Below are 13,975 nucleotides of genomic sequence, written 5' to 3'. Positions count from 1 at the left end.
AGAAACTTTCATATCACAAGGTTAACTGCTCCTTACCCACCCTCTCACCCCCTATCCCCATCTTGCCAGCAATCAAAAACAGCAGCAAGAACCCAGTGCCTCCCCTTTGGAACCCAGCTTGGCAGCAGAAGAGGCAGCACTGTAAACAAGGAGGTGCTTAGACAGGGCCCATTGCTTTTGGACACCAGCAGCTGCTTCTGTAGAGGAAAGAGCACTGGACTGGGAGTCAAGAATGGGGCCTGCTTCTTTATATTTTTTATTGATATATAGTATTTTACATACTGACAGGTACAAATGATATTTTGTTAGGTGTATAGACTGTGTAAGGATTAAGTCAGGGTGTTTGGAGTTTCATCACCTCGAGTATTTATCATTTCTATGTGTTGGGAACGTTTCAAGTCCTCTCTTCTAGCTATTTTGAAGTATACAGTTCATAGTTGCTATGGAACATTAGAATGTAGTCATTCTTCTGGCTGTATGTTTGTACCCTTTGACCAGCCTTTCTTTATTCCCCGCACCCCACACACGTCCTTCCCAACCTCTGGTATTCGTCATTCTAAGAATGGGTCCACTTCTGCCTCTTTTGCTAACTGTTCTCTTCCCCAGCCTTGATTTCCCTGTCTGTACCATGACTCTGTTGGAGGCTTTCAGGTTCCAAGAGAGGTATCTTTTTCTTGTTGTTGTTAATTTCTTTGTATACAAGTAATTCTTGAATGCATTATTGCTTTAAAAATCCTAAGAATTGGCCAGGCGTGGTGGCTCACACCTATAATCCCTGCACTTGGGGAGGCTGAGGCGGGCAGATCACCTGAGGTCAGGAGTTCAAGACCAGCCTGGTCAACATGGTAATACCCTGTCTCTACTGAAAATACAAAAATTAGCTGGGCATGGTGGCACGTGCCTATAGTCCCAGTTACTGGGGAGGCTGAGGCAGGAGAATTGCTTGAACCTGGGAGGTAGAGGTTGCAGTGAGCCAAGAATACGCCACTGCACTCCAGCCTGGGTGACAGAAAAGAAATAGTTTAATTTGGATATTGGTATTCTACCAAATGCCTTTCTGTGTTTGTATGTAAAGGTCTACTTCACTCTCTCAAACATATGAATGAAATGACAGAGTATTATGTCCCTGAGTGTATCCAGCCAGTCCCCAGTTTACAGCGTTTCCCTACTGCAAACAGTCCTGCCCTGAGCATCCTGTGCATCCTCTTCGTCCTCACTAATGGGTACTTATTTCTGCTGACAGTGCCACTGTAGAATTGGGAGCATGCTGCATGCAACTTGGGAGGTGGCTGAGCTCTGTCATTCTCTGCTTTCAGGCAATCCTGCCCTCTCTTTTGCAACCACCCTTACACTGGCTGCTGAAGAACAGGGGATGGTGTGGAGGGCTGAGGGCTCCAGGTTCTCACCCAGGCCTCCTGAGCAAGGGCCCCTCCTTTCCTGCTCTCCAGAGAAGCCCCCTCCATGACCAAAGCTAACAGCTGAGTGTGTCAAACTGCCCCTGCCCTGCCCAGAGCAAACAAGCAGGACAGGATCGACAGAAGATGAGATAGCAAGATGGCCTCACTATGCCCCTTCTTCCCCATCCACAGCATGTCAAAACCAGAAGGGCTCTTACATATCCCATTGCACAATTCCATGCCATGCAGGGAAGGGAACAGAAGCACAGAAAAGGAAGGGTGCCCACCGGAGGTCGCACAGCAAGCAGATGGCAAGCTAGGACCTTGGCTCTGGACTCCCAATTTGCCATCGGACTGGGAGACAGGTATCTGGGCCCTTAGCCTGTCTCTTCCCCCACCCCCATCCAGCTACTGACACCATTTTCTGTCCAGCTCCTTCAGGGTCCTGCCTGCCAGGCTGACCCAAATGCTAGAAATAATGTCTAGTGTTTTTGCCAGCTCCAGGCCCTCTGAGGCAACCAGAACTAGCAGACACTCTGGGAAGCTGATACGGAACAAGAAAATGGGAGCTCTAGGGAGGAAGAAAATAAATGAGAGGTGTATTAGAAAGGCTTTCTCTAGGCCTCAGTGTCACTGTCTGCGAAGTGAGGCCTTGCACTCAAGGCCTTTCTGACGCTTGTCTGCTGTGGTCTGGCTCAGCAGGTGCAGGGGTGTTTAAGAAGGAAGTGGTCCTTTCCTCCCCTGAGACACCGCATCAATCGGTCAGACAGCAGCAGTGGAGACCACATCCGCCCCTGACTTGTGTGCTCTGGGGGTCCTGCGGGCGTTCAGAGCGTAGACTGTGTCCCTGGTGCAGCTGAGTAGTGCAGCCTGGCACTTCTAACCTTAAGTCGGTTGTACAGTCACATTGGACTGTCCTCCAGCCAGTGAGGAAATGTTGACCACACACTGTATGATATGAAGGGGATGAATTAAATCTTTAATGTCCCTGCCAGTGTTTGATTTTCAATGAAATCAAATTCAGGCATTACTTTGGCAGAATATCTCTGCCCATCTTAGAGATGGGGAGGCTGAGGCCTGTATTTATGGTGTTCTTCCTTCTGAGAGCTTCTGTAATTCGCGTGTGAACACTAACATTTCTCAACAGCCCTGAACATTTAGGCCCCGCCCTTCCTCCCCGAAGGCCCCGGAGTGGGGCCCCTTGGGCCTCCACCCCCACCTCCTTCCTGCCTCTACCCTTGGCCAATGGGCTCTGACTGTGGTTACTTAGATCCCAAAACTAGTGGTACTGGGTCAGATACCGGAAAGGCAGCTCTGATACTGAGGAGGGTGTGACCAGAGCCCCTTAAGACTCAGAATCACCTCTCTCCTACAGGCTTAGCTACTCAGATAAAGCTGGCCCTGGCATCAGGGGGCTGGAAAGGACTCCAGCCTCAGCTGTGAGTCTGGATTCTCCCCAGGGCTCTGCTTCCCTGCTTTGCAGCTTCCGACAAGGCATCTGCCCACTCTCCGCTGGGCCTCAGCTTTTCCATCTGGTAAAAGGAGGTGGGGATTGGAGTCAGCTGCCCCCTGGGGCCCTTCCAATCCTGCTCTGGGTCCAAGTAAACCTTCCTCAGCCAGGATAGGTGTGATAGAACTACACGCCAGAGGAAGCCAGGCCTGTGATGTATGGGACAAGGAGGAGCTGGGTGAACGGGTCTTCTTTAATTACTAAATTCTCTAAGTTAAGCAGGAACAATGAGGACACAAAGCACTTAATCCGAAATACACAAGCCTTGAAGGCTGACAAACAGAATGGAGTGATGGTTCCCAAAGAGGGCTAGCTCAAGTGTCTGCAGGACAGGCTGAACCTCCCTTGGGGCTGCTCTTGCCTTCTATCCTACTAGGATTCCCAAGGTAGGGAATAGCTGGGCGGCTTCTATCCAAGTTGCTTCTGCCTAATTCACTCTTGCCTGACGAGGCTCAGGATTTGAAGGAAGTTTAGGAGTCTATTCCAAAGGCTTGAGTATGTGACTACAGCCATTTACCCCAAAATACTGCTCCCTGAATAGCATTCAACAGAGCTCCCTGAGGTGCCATTAATGCTGGTGGTCTTTACATACCACCTGTAGTAGATAAATTCTTTATGCTTACCAGAGGCCTTCACCTGCCGAACATCAGTGATGCTTTTTAGAATTACAGACTGTTAGAGTTCAGGGTTCTCAAAGATCACTTAGTCCAATCTCCAGCATGAAGTTGGACTCTCCAACCTCTTCTTGCCTGCTTCTAGTGATGGAGTGCTCACTTCCGCCACCATGCCCCATCCTCTAGTGAGGCAGCCTACCTGTTTGTGATGGTTCTGAAATTTTTCTTCATACTGAACTGAAACTTCTGGAACCTCCTCGTGCCTAACCACAATTCTGTCCTCCAAGGCTGTAGATGACACACCAGCAGTTTCTACCCGTGACAGTCCTGCTGAGATTTGAAGACAGTAGTCAGGTCTTCCTGCCTGTTCTCAAGGCTGACCAACCCTTGTTCTGTTAACAGCCCCTCCAATAATTTGGTTTTGAGTCACCTCCTACATCCTGTCGGTTTCTTTGGGACATCTTCCAATGTATCAGTTTACCCTCTAAAAGGAGAGCATACTCTAGAGCATCTCACGAGTCCCAATCTCAGCTCGTGTGACTCTCCACGGCTCTGGACCCCTGTCTTCTCATTCTACCTTGACTGTGTCTGCTTTGACAGCTGTGTCCTACTATTTCAGGTTTGCTTCAGGTTGAATCTACGGCAGGGCTCTGGTCTGCTTGACAGCAAGGATCTGGGCCCCAGAGTTGTGAGCGTCACCTGGGTATAGGGGCTCTATTTCCAGACTTCTTAGGAGAAGGGCTGCCCTGGAGCTCAGGAGGACTGAAGAGAGCATCTGTTCCAGCCCTGACCCTTCACAGACGGGGCAACTGAGAAGGAACATGACTTACCTAAACTCACACAGTAAAGCTGGAATTGCGTCTCCTGGCCTCAACCCCAGGCCTGGGTTCTCCCTGCATCCTGTACTGCCGGCAGCCTCCGCTGCAGCTTTCTTGCTCCCAAGTTTCCGTTGACTCAGGAAGCTGTCATCCCTCTTGCAGAGTATAGTCCGGATACCCCACTCCAGCCCTATGCTCCCCACCCCTCTTTTGGAAGGGAAAATTCTTATGTCCCCCTCCTAACTCCCCCCACAACCACCACCCACGCACACACACTGCAGGTGCCCTTTGCTCCATGACCTCTGAGGAGGAAGTGGTCAGGGCCGCAACCTGGGGATTTTCCACTCAGTAATTGCTTGTTGAGACCTACCCAGCTCAGGGTCACGTGTCCTCAGGCTTCTGTGGGCACTAGGATCACCTGGCTAGAATGCCAAAGATGGAGATTCTGGCCAGGTGCGGTGGCTCATGCCTGTAATCTGAGGACTTTGGAAGGCTGAAGTGGGTGGATCAGTTGAAGTCAGGAGTTTGAGACCTGCCTGGCCAACATGGTGAAACCCCATCTCTACTAAAAATACAAAAATTAGCCTGATGTGGTGGCATGCGCCTGTAATCTCAGCTACTCTGGAGGCTGAGGCAGAAGAATTGCTTGAGCCCCAGAGGCAGAGGTTGCAACTGAGCTAAGATCGTGCCACTGCACTCCAGCCTGGGCAACAGAGCCAGACTCCATCTCAAACAAACGAACGAACAAAAAGATGTAAATTCCCAGCACACATACTGTAGGTCTAGAATGCAGCCTGGACATTTGTGTTAAGCGGGCTTTCCAGGTGATTCTAGTACAGGAGGTCCATAGACCACATGCCTAAGAAATACTGTTCCGGGCATCATAACATACTGGGGCAAGTCCAATATAGATTTCAAAATCCTGTCCTCAAGGAGCCCCCTGGGCTAACAGGAGAGACAGATAGCCAGCCAGATGTGGATACTCTCAGGGGTGCCTGGAACATGGAGGAGACAGGAACTAACTCCGCCCCGGGGCAGGCCAGGAGAGAAGCAGAGAAATGGTGAGTGCACTGAGCCTGGGGGCCCGAGGTAGACCTGACCATGTGTCACAGTAGGATGGTCTTGAGCAGTGCAGGATGTCTCGAACACACAGATGTCTGTGTTGGGGGCAGGCATGTAATAGGTAGCACTAGGTTATTTTGGTTTGGTTTTGACCTAGCAAATTTGCCAACGTTTTTTTAAAAAGTGATAATATTCCACGTTGGCAAGGTTGCAGTGAAACTGGGCTTTCTTCTTCTTCTTCTTCTTGAGACAGAGTCTTGCTCTGTTGCCCAGGCTGGAGTGCAGTGGCCCAATCTCGGTTCACTGTAATCTCCACTTCCCAGGTTCAAACAATTCTCATGCCTCAGCCTCTCAAGTAGCTGGGATTACAGGCATGCGCCACTACACCTGGCTAATTTTGTATTTTTAGTAGAGATGGGGTTTTGCCACGTTGGCCAGGCTGGTCTCGAACTCCTGGCTTCAAGTGATCCTCCCGCCTCAGCCTCCTAAAGTGCTGGGATTACAGGTGTGAGCTACCACACCCTGCTGAAACTGGTCTTCTTGTGTGCCATTTGAAGGTGAGTTAATTGGTCGAAACTTCCAATATTAGACATGTGATATTAGATGTATATAAAATTTTATAAAACAATATGTTTATTTTTTAATTTAAATTTAAATTTTTTATTTTTTGGGTCTCACTCTCGCCCAGACTGGAGTGCAGTGGTGCGATCTTGGCTCACTGCAACCTCTGCCTCCTGGGTTCAAACGATTCTCCTGCCTTAGCTTCCCAAGTAGCTGGGATTACCGGTGCATGCCATTACCACCTGGTTAATTTTTGTATTTTTAGTAGAGACGGGGTTTCAGCAGGTTGGCCAGGCTAGTCTTGAACTCCTGATCTCAAATGATCCACCCACCTCTGCCTCCCAAAGTGCTAGGATTATAGGCGTGAGCCACCACCGCACCTGGCCTAAATTAATATGTTTATTAAAGCATAATCTGCAAATTAAAAAGTGGAAACAATTTAAACACTCAACAGTGAATGACTAAATTCATCCATAGGGATGTTCTGCTCATCATTACAATTAACACATTTGCAGAATAGTTAATGCTGTGTAGTAAATTCTCATAATGTATTTGAAAAAGTAAGATATGAGGCAGTATATGTAATATCATTGAATATGTGTATGTAGATGAACAATATATGCCACCAGGTTATGGGGTTCTCTCTGGGTCGTGAGATTTTCTTTCTGTATATTCATGTATTTTCTGTATTTTCTACAACAAATGCCTACTACTGGTGTAACTGGAAGAAGATGTTTATAAATATTTAAGTATTAAGAAATTGGGGCTGGGTGTCATGGCTCACGCCTGTAATCCCAGTACTTTGGAAGGCTGAGGCAGACAAATCACTTGAGCCTTGGAGTTCGAGACCATCCTGAGTAGCATGGCAAAATTCCGTCTCTACCAACAATACAAAAATTAGCCAGGTGTGGTAGCACATGCCTGTAGTCCCAGCTACTTGGGAGGCTAAGGCAGGAGAATTGCTTGAGCTTGGGAGGCGGGGGTTGCAGTGAGCCCTGATGACACCACTGCACTCCAGCCTGGGCAACAGAGCAAGACTCCATCTCAAAAAAAAAAAAAAAAAAAGCCAGAAAAAAAAAAAAGAAATTGGAGTGGAGGTAGACTGGGGACAGATGGTGATAGCCTTGACTGCCATTCTGAAGGAGTTATCTTGTTTTGTCAAGAGCTGGGGACTCAAGTACAAGGCCACGTGCTGCCTGTGGTCTGAAAGCTGTTTGTGGAGAAGAGTTCTCCACCATTCTCTGGTGGTGGTTATCTGAAAGAAGGCAGCATTTCATGAGCTTATGACCTTATTTCAGATGATAAAACCTGAGACCCAGGGGCCGCCCAAGAGGTCTGCCAAAGCAGATCATGTGGGATCTTTGTTCTTGCCATGTCTCTGAAACGTGGCAATCGTCTTATGCAATATTTGAGCTCTTAATATGTGCCAGACACTGCAATTGCGTTATTTCATCTCATCCTAAAAGAGCCTCATGAGAAATCCGAGGCATGGAGAGGTCAGTCACACGGTGTTGGATTTAGTATTTGAACCCAGACCTATGTGATTCTAGAATTCTAGAGTTCTTAACCACTCTGCTCTGCAGTCTCTAATATTCTGACACCTAGTTCTAATGCTGATTTGAACATTAAGGCACAGTGTGACAGTGTCTTAAACCTGCTTGAGCCTCAGTTTCCTCGCCTGCAGTGACCTTTGCCTCACAGTGCTGTTGAGAGGAGCTGAGATGAGAGCTTAGAGTTTGAACACCATGGGATCCTCATCCCCACCTCACAGAGGAGGAAGCAGAGGACAGAGCGTGAAGGGATTTGCCCAAGTTTGTAACAGAGCTGGAACTAGAATCTAGGCCTTCTGGCTCCCATAAAAACATTGTCTGAGTTCAGCTAATCAGTGGTGGCATCAAGGAAGAGACAACCATTTGTGTTTATCTCCCTCCTTCCCCCAGCCCAGGGTGGGGAGGCTGGCTGCTATCACTTCCCCAGATTCTGGCATTGACAGCTTCTCTGAGTCGTGCCTGGACCAGGCTTCCTCCTCTCCCCTGAAAGGGAGGATTGAGTCTTCACCAGGGTGGTGGGGGAGCTAAATTGTCAGGTCCGCCCAGTTACTCACAGATTTGGGGCACGAGGACCTGGGGGAGGCCCCATGCCTCACTCAGTCTTCCAGGGGCTTACATATGCCAGGCTCTGTGCCCAGCACCATGGGGGAGAAGCAGACTATTCTAGAAGACTTCCCTTGATACCCACCCCAGTGAGAAGCATGCTTTCTAGAAGTATTTCAGTGGTTCTTCAGTTTAGGACATTTAAAATAATTTTTGTCGAACATTTTCATAGCATCTTCATAGTTTGACTTGTGTTTTTGTTTGTTTGTTTTTTGAGACAGAGTCTCACTCTATTGCCCAGGCTGGAGTGCGAGATCTCGGCTCACTGCAACCTCCACCTCCTGGGTTCAAGCAATTCTCATGCCTCAGACTCCCAAGTAGTTTGGATTACAAGTGTGCGCCACCACACCCGCCTGATTTTTGTATTTTTATTAGAGAGGAGTTTTTGCCTTGTTGGTCAGGTTGATCTCGAACTACTGACTGCAAATGATCTGCCCACCTCGGCCTCCCAGAGTGCCAAGATTACAGTCATGAGCCACTGCGCCCAGGCCTGACTTGTTTTTCGAAAGTGTTTCTTAAAATTGAGTCTAGAACATCTTCCTTCCTTCCTTTTTTCCTTCCTTTCTGTCCTTTCCCTTCCTTCGTCCCTCTCTCTTTCTTTCTCTTCTTTGTGAGAGCATCTTGAAAAGCATACAAAAGGGCTTACATTTTTTTTACCCAAATCCTGGTCCAGTGACCACCGCCAGACTTCAACCAACTTTTTACCTCTCCAGCATGAAATGAGAAAATGATGGTGTGAGCGAGTGTGTAATGTTCAGTAAGCATGTCAGTTCTCCTTTCCTGGAAGACTGTTCTTAAGCTTTTCCTTACTATATTTTGGAAGATTAAAATGTCCTTTATTTTATAAAATGATGGTAATAATCTACAAATAATCTACAAATCTAAAAAAAATAGATTTTAGATGGTAAAAATCTAAAATGGTAATAATCTACAAATAATCTACAAATACAAAGTTAGGCCAGGTGCAGTGGCTCACACCCGTAATCCCAGCACTTTGGGAGGCCGAGGCAGGCGGATCACGAGGTCAGGAGATCGAGACCATCCTGGCTAACATGGTGAAACCCCGTCTGTACTAAAAATACAAAAAATTAGCTGGGCGTGGTGGCAGGTGCCTGTAGTCCCAGCTACTCAAGAGGCTGAGACCGGAGAATGGTGTAAACCCGGGAGGTGGAGCTTGCAGTGAGCTGAGATCAAGCCACAGCACTCCAGCCTGGGCGACAGAGTGAGACTCTGTCTAAAAATAATAATAATCTACAAATAGGTTTTTTCAGCATCCTCGTTTATCAGCCCATATCAACTCTCCCATTAAAAAATATTACTCATTTGGCCAGGCACAGTGGCTCATGCCTGTAATCCCAGCACTTTGGGATGCTTAGGTGGGCAGACCAGTTGAGGCCAGGATTTCAAGACCAGCCTGGCCAACATGGCGAAACCCCGTCTCTACTAAAAATACAAAACTTAGCCAGGTGTGGTGGCACATGCCTGTAGTCTCAGTCACTCTGGAGGCTGAGGATCACTTGAACCCAGGAGGCGGAGGTTTCAGTGAGCCGAAATCATGCAATTGCACTCCAACTGGGCAACAGAGCAAGACTCTCTCAAAAACAAAAAAGAAAAGGTTGGGCGCGGTGGTTCACGGCTGTAATCCCAGCACTTTGGGAGGCTGAGGTGGGCAGATCAAAAGGTCAGGAGATCGAGACCATCCTGGCTAACACAGTAAAACCCCATCTCTACTAAAAATACAAGAAATTAGCCAGGCAAGGTGGCAGGTGCCTGTAGTCCCAGCTACTTGGGAGGCTGAGGCAGGAGAATCACTTGAACCCAGGAGATGGAGGTTGCAGTGAGCTGAGATTGCACATCTGCACTCCAGCCTGGGCGACAGAGCAAGACTCAGTCTCAAAATTAATTAATTAATTAATTAAATTTTTAAAAAAATTACTCATTTATGAAATCTGGGAGCCACTGACACTGCTTTGTGATGCAGAAAGCCCTTTTGTATTAGTTATTCCTCTTAGAGGTTTGGGACTTTCAGCCCCACCCGACAACCTCTGGGGAGGGGAGAGGGACTAGAATGTCAAGTTGATCACCAATGGCCAATGGTTCAATCAATCATGCCTACGTAATGAAGCCTCCATGAAAAACGCAAGAGGATTGGGTTTGGAGAGCTTCCGCATAGCTGAACACATGGAGGTTCCTGGATGGTGGCCCCCAAGGAGGGCATGGAAGCTCCCGCCCTTTCTCCCATACCTTGTCCTATGCATCTCATCATCTGCATCCTTTGTACTATCCTTTATAATAAACCAGTCACTGTAAGTGTCTTCCCAAGTTCTGTGAGCCACTCCAGCAAATTAATCAAACCCAAAGAGGAGGTCAAGGAAACCTCAACTTGAAGCCCATCTGTCAAAAGTTCTGGAGGCCCAGACTTGTGACACTGTCTCTGGGTAGGTAGTGTCAGAACTGATGTCCGCTGCAGAGCTGATTGTTTGTTTGGCGGTGGTGAGAGCCCCTCCCACACACACGGAAGTCTTGCATGTGGATGCTTATTGTGGTGTGAGAGCAGAAGAAAAATGGTGTGAGTTTTCTCCAAACAAAACTCATCTCTGAATTGAGGGTCGGGAGGTTTTTAGGGCACCTCAAGTGCATAGCTGGAGTGAGAATAATAGCAGGTCTGGCCAGATCCTGGGAGAAGAAAGAGGTGGTCTGGGAGGCCCCCAGGGATGGCAACAGGAGCCAGACTGCAAGGATCTAGGGACAGGTCAAGCAGTGTCAAACTCCCCCTTGGGTTTCCCTGACAGGGATGAGAAGTCCTGTTCTAGGGCCCCTCCCCTGGTAGAGGGTCTGCTGCCTGGGGCTGCAAGGCAGCCCTAATGCACAGGGCATGGGGCAGGGTCTAGTGTAACTGAAGGTCCTGCCTTGCCTTTGGAAGAATCGCATTGTAGCAGCCCATCCTCGCATTGACCTCCCACCCTCTACCCACACCTCACTGTTATCTCATTTCTTCCAGAAGCGCCAAGAACCAGAACCAGACCAGCCACCCAGACCAGAGCCCCAGGAATTAGGTCCCCTCAATGGGGACACAGGTGAGTAGCCAGCCCCACAAAGGCCCCAACCGCCATCTATGAGGTTTCCTACCTTATAATCAACACAGATGATATAGCTACTGAAATATCTCATGAGATCTTAGATAGGTTACCTTAATAGGAGTATTGTGTCTAAAATCAGGGAAGTAATAGTCCTGACCTGTGCTTCCCTATTCTGGGCTGTTGATACCACACCTAGAGTGCTATATATGTTTCTAGAAAGTACATTTTTAAAGGGATCTAGAAAAAAATTGGAGGGAGTGCAATGGAGCAAGATCAGACTGGTGAAGAATCTGGAAAACATGTCCTATAAGGAACAGTTAAAGGAACAGAGAATGTTCATCTGGAAAGAAGATGTGGCCATAGGGAGGGAGGGATGGGAACAAGGGTTGAAAAACTGTTGGGTACTATTCTTAGTACCTGGTGACAGGATCATTTGTATCCCAAAACTCAGCATCACCCAATATACCCAGGTAATGAATCTGCATGCGTACCCCTAAATCTAAACAAAAGGTGAAAAAGAAAAAAATATATGTATAAAATAAGTTAAAATCAATTTTAATTTGTAATGGATTGTCTGGGAACCTTCTAATTTAAATATGTAATTTTCTTTTTCAAATGAATACAGCTAAATACAATGAAATAGTATTTATTTTGTTTTGTTTTCTTTTCTTTGAAATTTGCGTGGTGTGAAAATAAAAATTACTACATCCAGAAAAACATATATGTTGCCATAAAACAACAGTTTTCTCCACGTGTCTGAAGTGCCCTAATGGAGAAGAAAGATGAGCCTTGTTTAGTGTGATACAGAGGTCAGTATTAAGGCCTCAGGGTAGCAGCAACATGCAGGCAGAATTCAGCTCATTCTCAAAGAATGTTTTGTGTGGTTGCTGATTTAAAACCGTCAGAGCTACCTGGTAATAGGAGGAGCTCCCTATCTCTGAAGGTGTTTAGTTACAGCCTAGAGGCTTTTGGGAATATTGTAGGTGAAGTTCAAGTACCGCGTAAGTAATTGAACCACAAAATCCAATCTGATTGTATATAAGAATTATCCAGGCCAGGTGCAGTGGCTCTTGCCTAAAATCCCAGCACTTTGAGAGGCCAAGGTGGATGGAATGCTTGAGCCCAAGAGTTCAAGACCAGCCTGGGCAACATGGTGAAACCCTGTCTCTACCAAAAATACACACACAAAAAATTAGCTGGGCATGGTGGCGTGCCTGTAGTCCCAGCTACTTGAGAAACTGAGGTGGGAGGATCATCTGAGCCAGGGAGGTTGAGACTGCAGTGAGCTGTGATTGCACCACTGCACTCCAACCTGGACAACAGAGCAAGACCCTGTCTCAAAAAAAGAAAAATTACCTGGAGAACTTCAAAGATGCAGATTCTAGGGACCTACCACAGACCAAATAAATAAAAATCTCAGTGGGGCTGAAGAAGCTGCATTTTTAATAAAATATATATATATGCTATACATATATTCATTTTTTATCTTTATTTTTATATTTTTGAGACAGAGTTTCGCTCTTGTTACTAGGCTGGAGTGCAGTGGCAGGATCTCAGCTCACTGCAACCTCCAACTCCCAGGTTCAAGCAATTCTCCTTCCTCAGCCTCCCAAGTAGCTGGGATTACAGGCACCTGCCACCACGCCCAGTTAAATTTTTTGTATTTTTGGTAGAGATGGGGCTTCACCATGGCCAGGCTAGTCTCGAACTCCTGACCTCAAGTGATTCACTCACCTCGGCTTCCCAAAGTGCTGGGATTACAGGTGTGAGCCACTGCACAAGGCAAAGAAAGAAAGATAGATAGATAGATAGATAGATAGATAGATAGATAGATAGATAGATTGATTGATTGATTTCTAATAAGCTTCTCTTCAGTTGGGCTCAATCTGGTACTAATCTTGTGGACCAAAATTTGAGCCAAATGAATTGTGAGAATTCAGGGCTCTCTGATCTTAACTGTTGCCATCACCTGACCTCTGTCTATCTGCTCATGGCCTCTGGGACTCAGTGGCACCAGCTCACTCCTCCTGTCCTGACAGGATTGACCAGCATTGGGGTCGTCCTCATCCTCACATTTCTTCCATATCCATTGCCAGACCTTGCTTATGGAATTTTCTTTTTTTTTTTTTTTTTTGAGACAGAGTCTTGCTCTGCCGCCCAGGCTGGAGTGCAGTGGCCGGATCTCAGCTCACTGCAGGCTCCGCCTCCCGGGTTCACGCAATTCTCCTGCCTCAGCCTCCCCAGTAGCTGGGACTACAGGCGCCCGCCACCTCGCCCGGCTAGTTTTTTGTATTTTTTAGTAGAGACGGGGTTTCACCGTGTCAGCCAGGATGGTCTCGATCTCCTGACCTCGTGATCCGCCCGCCTCGGCCTCCCAAAGTGCTGGGATTACAGGCTTGAGCCACCGCGCCCGGCCGCTTATGGAATTTTCTAATAATAATCCTAACATTAATAATAATGCCAACAACACTAGTATTAGGCTCTAATGCTTGTCGTGAGCACTGATAAATATTTAGAGAACATTTCCTGAATAATAAGGAACATTTATTGAGTACTTCCAAAGTGCCTGGGCAACCACCATGTTGCCCAGGCCGGTCTCAAACTCCTAGGCTCAAGCAATGCAGACTCGTTGGCTTCCCAAAGTGCTAGGATTACAGGCGTGAGCCACTGCAACCCGCCTGCACCAAGTATTTTTGTTTTTTGAAACGGAGTCTCTGTGGCCCAGGCTGGAGTGCAGTGGTGCCATCTTGGCTCACTGCAACCTCTGCCTCCCGGGTTCA

The 13,975-nt window shown here is 47.4% G+C and overlaps 1 protein-coding gene and 1 long non-coding RNA gene across 5 annotated transcripts in view; one reads left to right on the top strand and one right to left on the bottom strand.

The window, feature by feature from the left end:
- Window positions 1-13,975, top strand: part of CCDC69 (coiled-coil domain containing 69) — a 43,054-nt gene that overhangs the window by 6,650 nt on the left and 22,429 nt on the right. For 2 of the 4 annotated variants that reach the window (XM_073994618.1, XM_005558302.5), the window contains exon 2: window positions 11,120-11,192. Coding sequence is in view for 2 of the 4 variants with exons in the window: in XM_005558302.5 (XP_005558359.3) it covers window positions 11,120-11,192 (73 nt within the window). In the remaining 2 variants the exon portion in view is untranslated. Of the gene's footprint in view, window positions 1-11,116; window positions 11,193-13,975 lie in introns of all 4 variants that reach the window. The other 2 variants (XM_073994617.1, XM_005558301.5) reach the window with 1 other exon arrangement.
- LOC141407088 (uncharacterized) lies at window positions 234-4,540 on the bottom strand. The gene is made up of 2 exons (XR_012414295.1): window positions 4,352-4,540; window positions 234-3,851 (listed from the first exon to the last, which is right to left on the bottom strand). It is a non-coding gene; the product is annotated as an uncharacterized lncRNA (long non-coding RNA).

The sequence above is a fragment of the Macaca fascicularis genome, chromosome 6 (genome assembly GCF_037993035.2).
Source record: "Macaca fascicularis isolate 582-1 chromosome 6, T2T-MFA8v1.1".
NCBI lineage: Eukaryota > Metazoa > Chordata > Mammalia > Primates > Cercopithecidae > Macaca > Macaca fascicularis.
The sequence above is the reverse complement of the archived record's forward strand: the minus strand, read 5'-3'. Positions and strand labels throughout refer to the sequence as shown.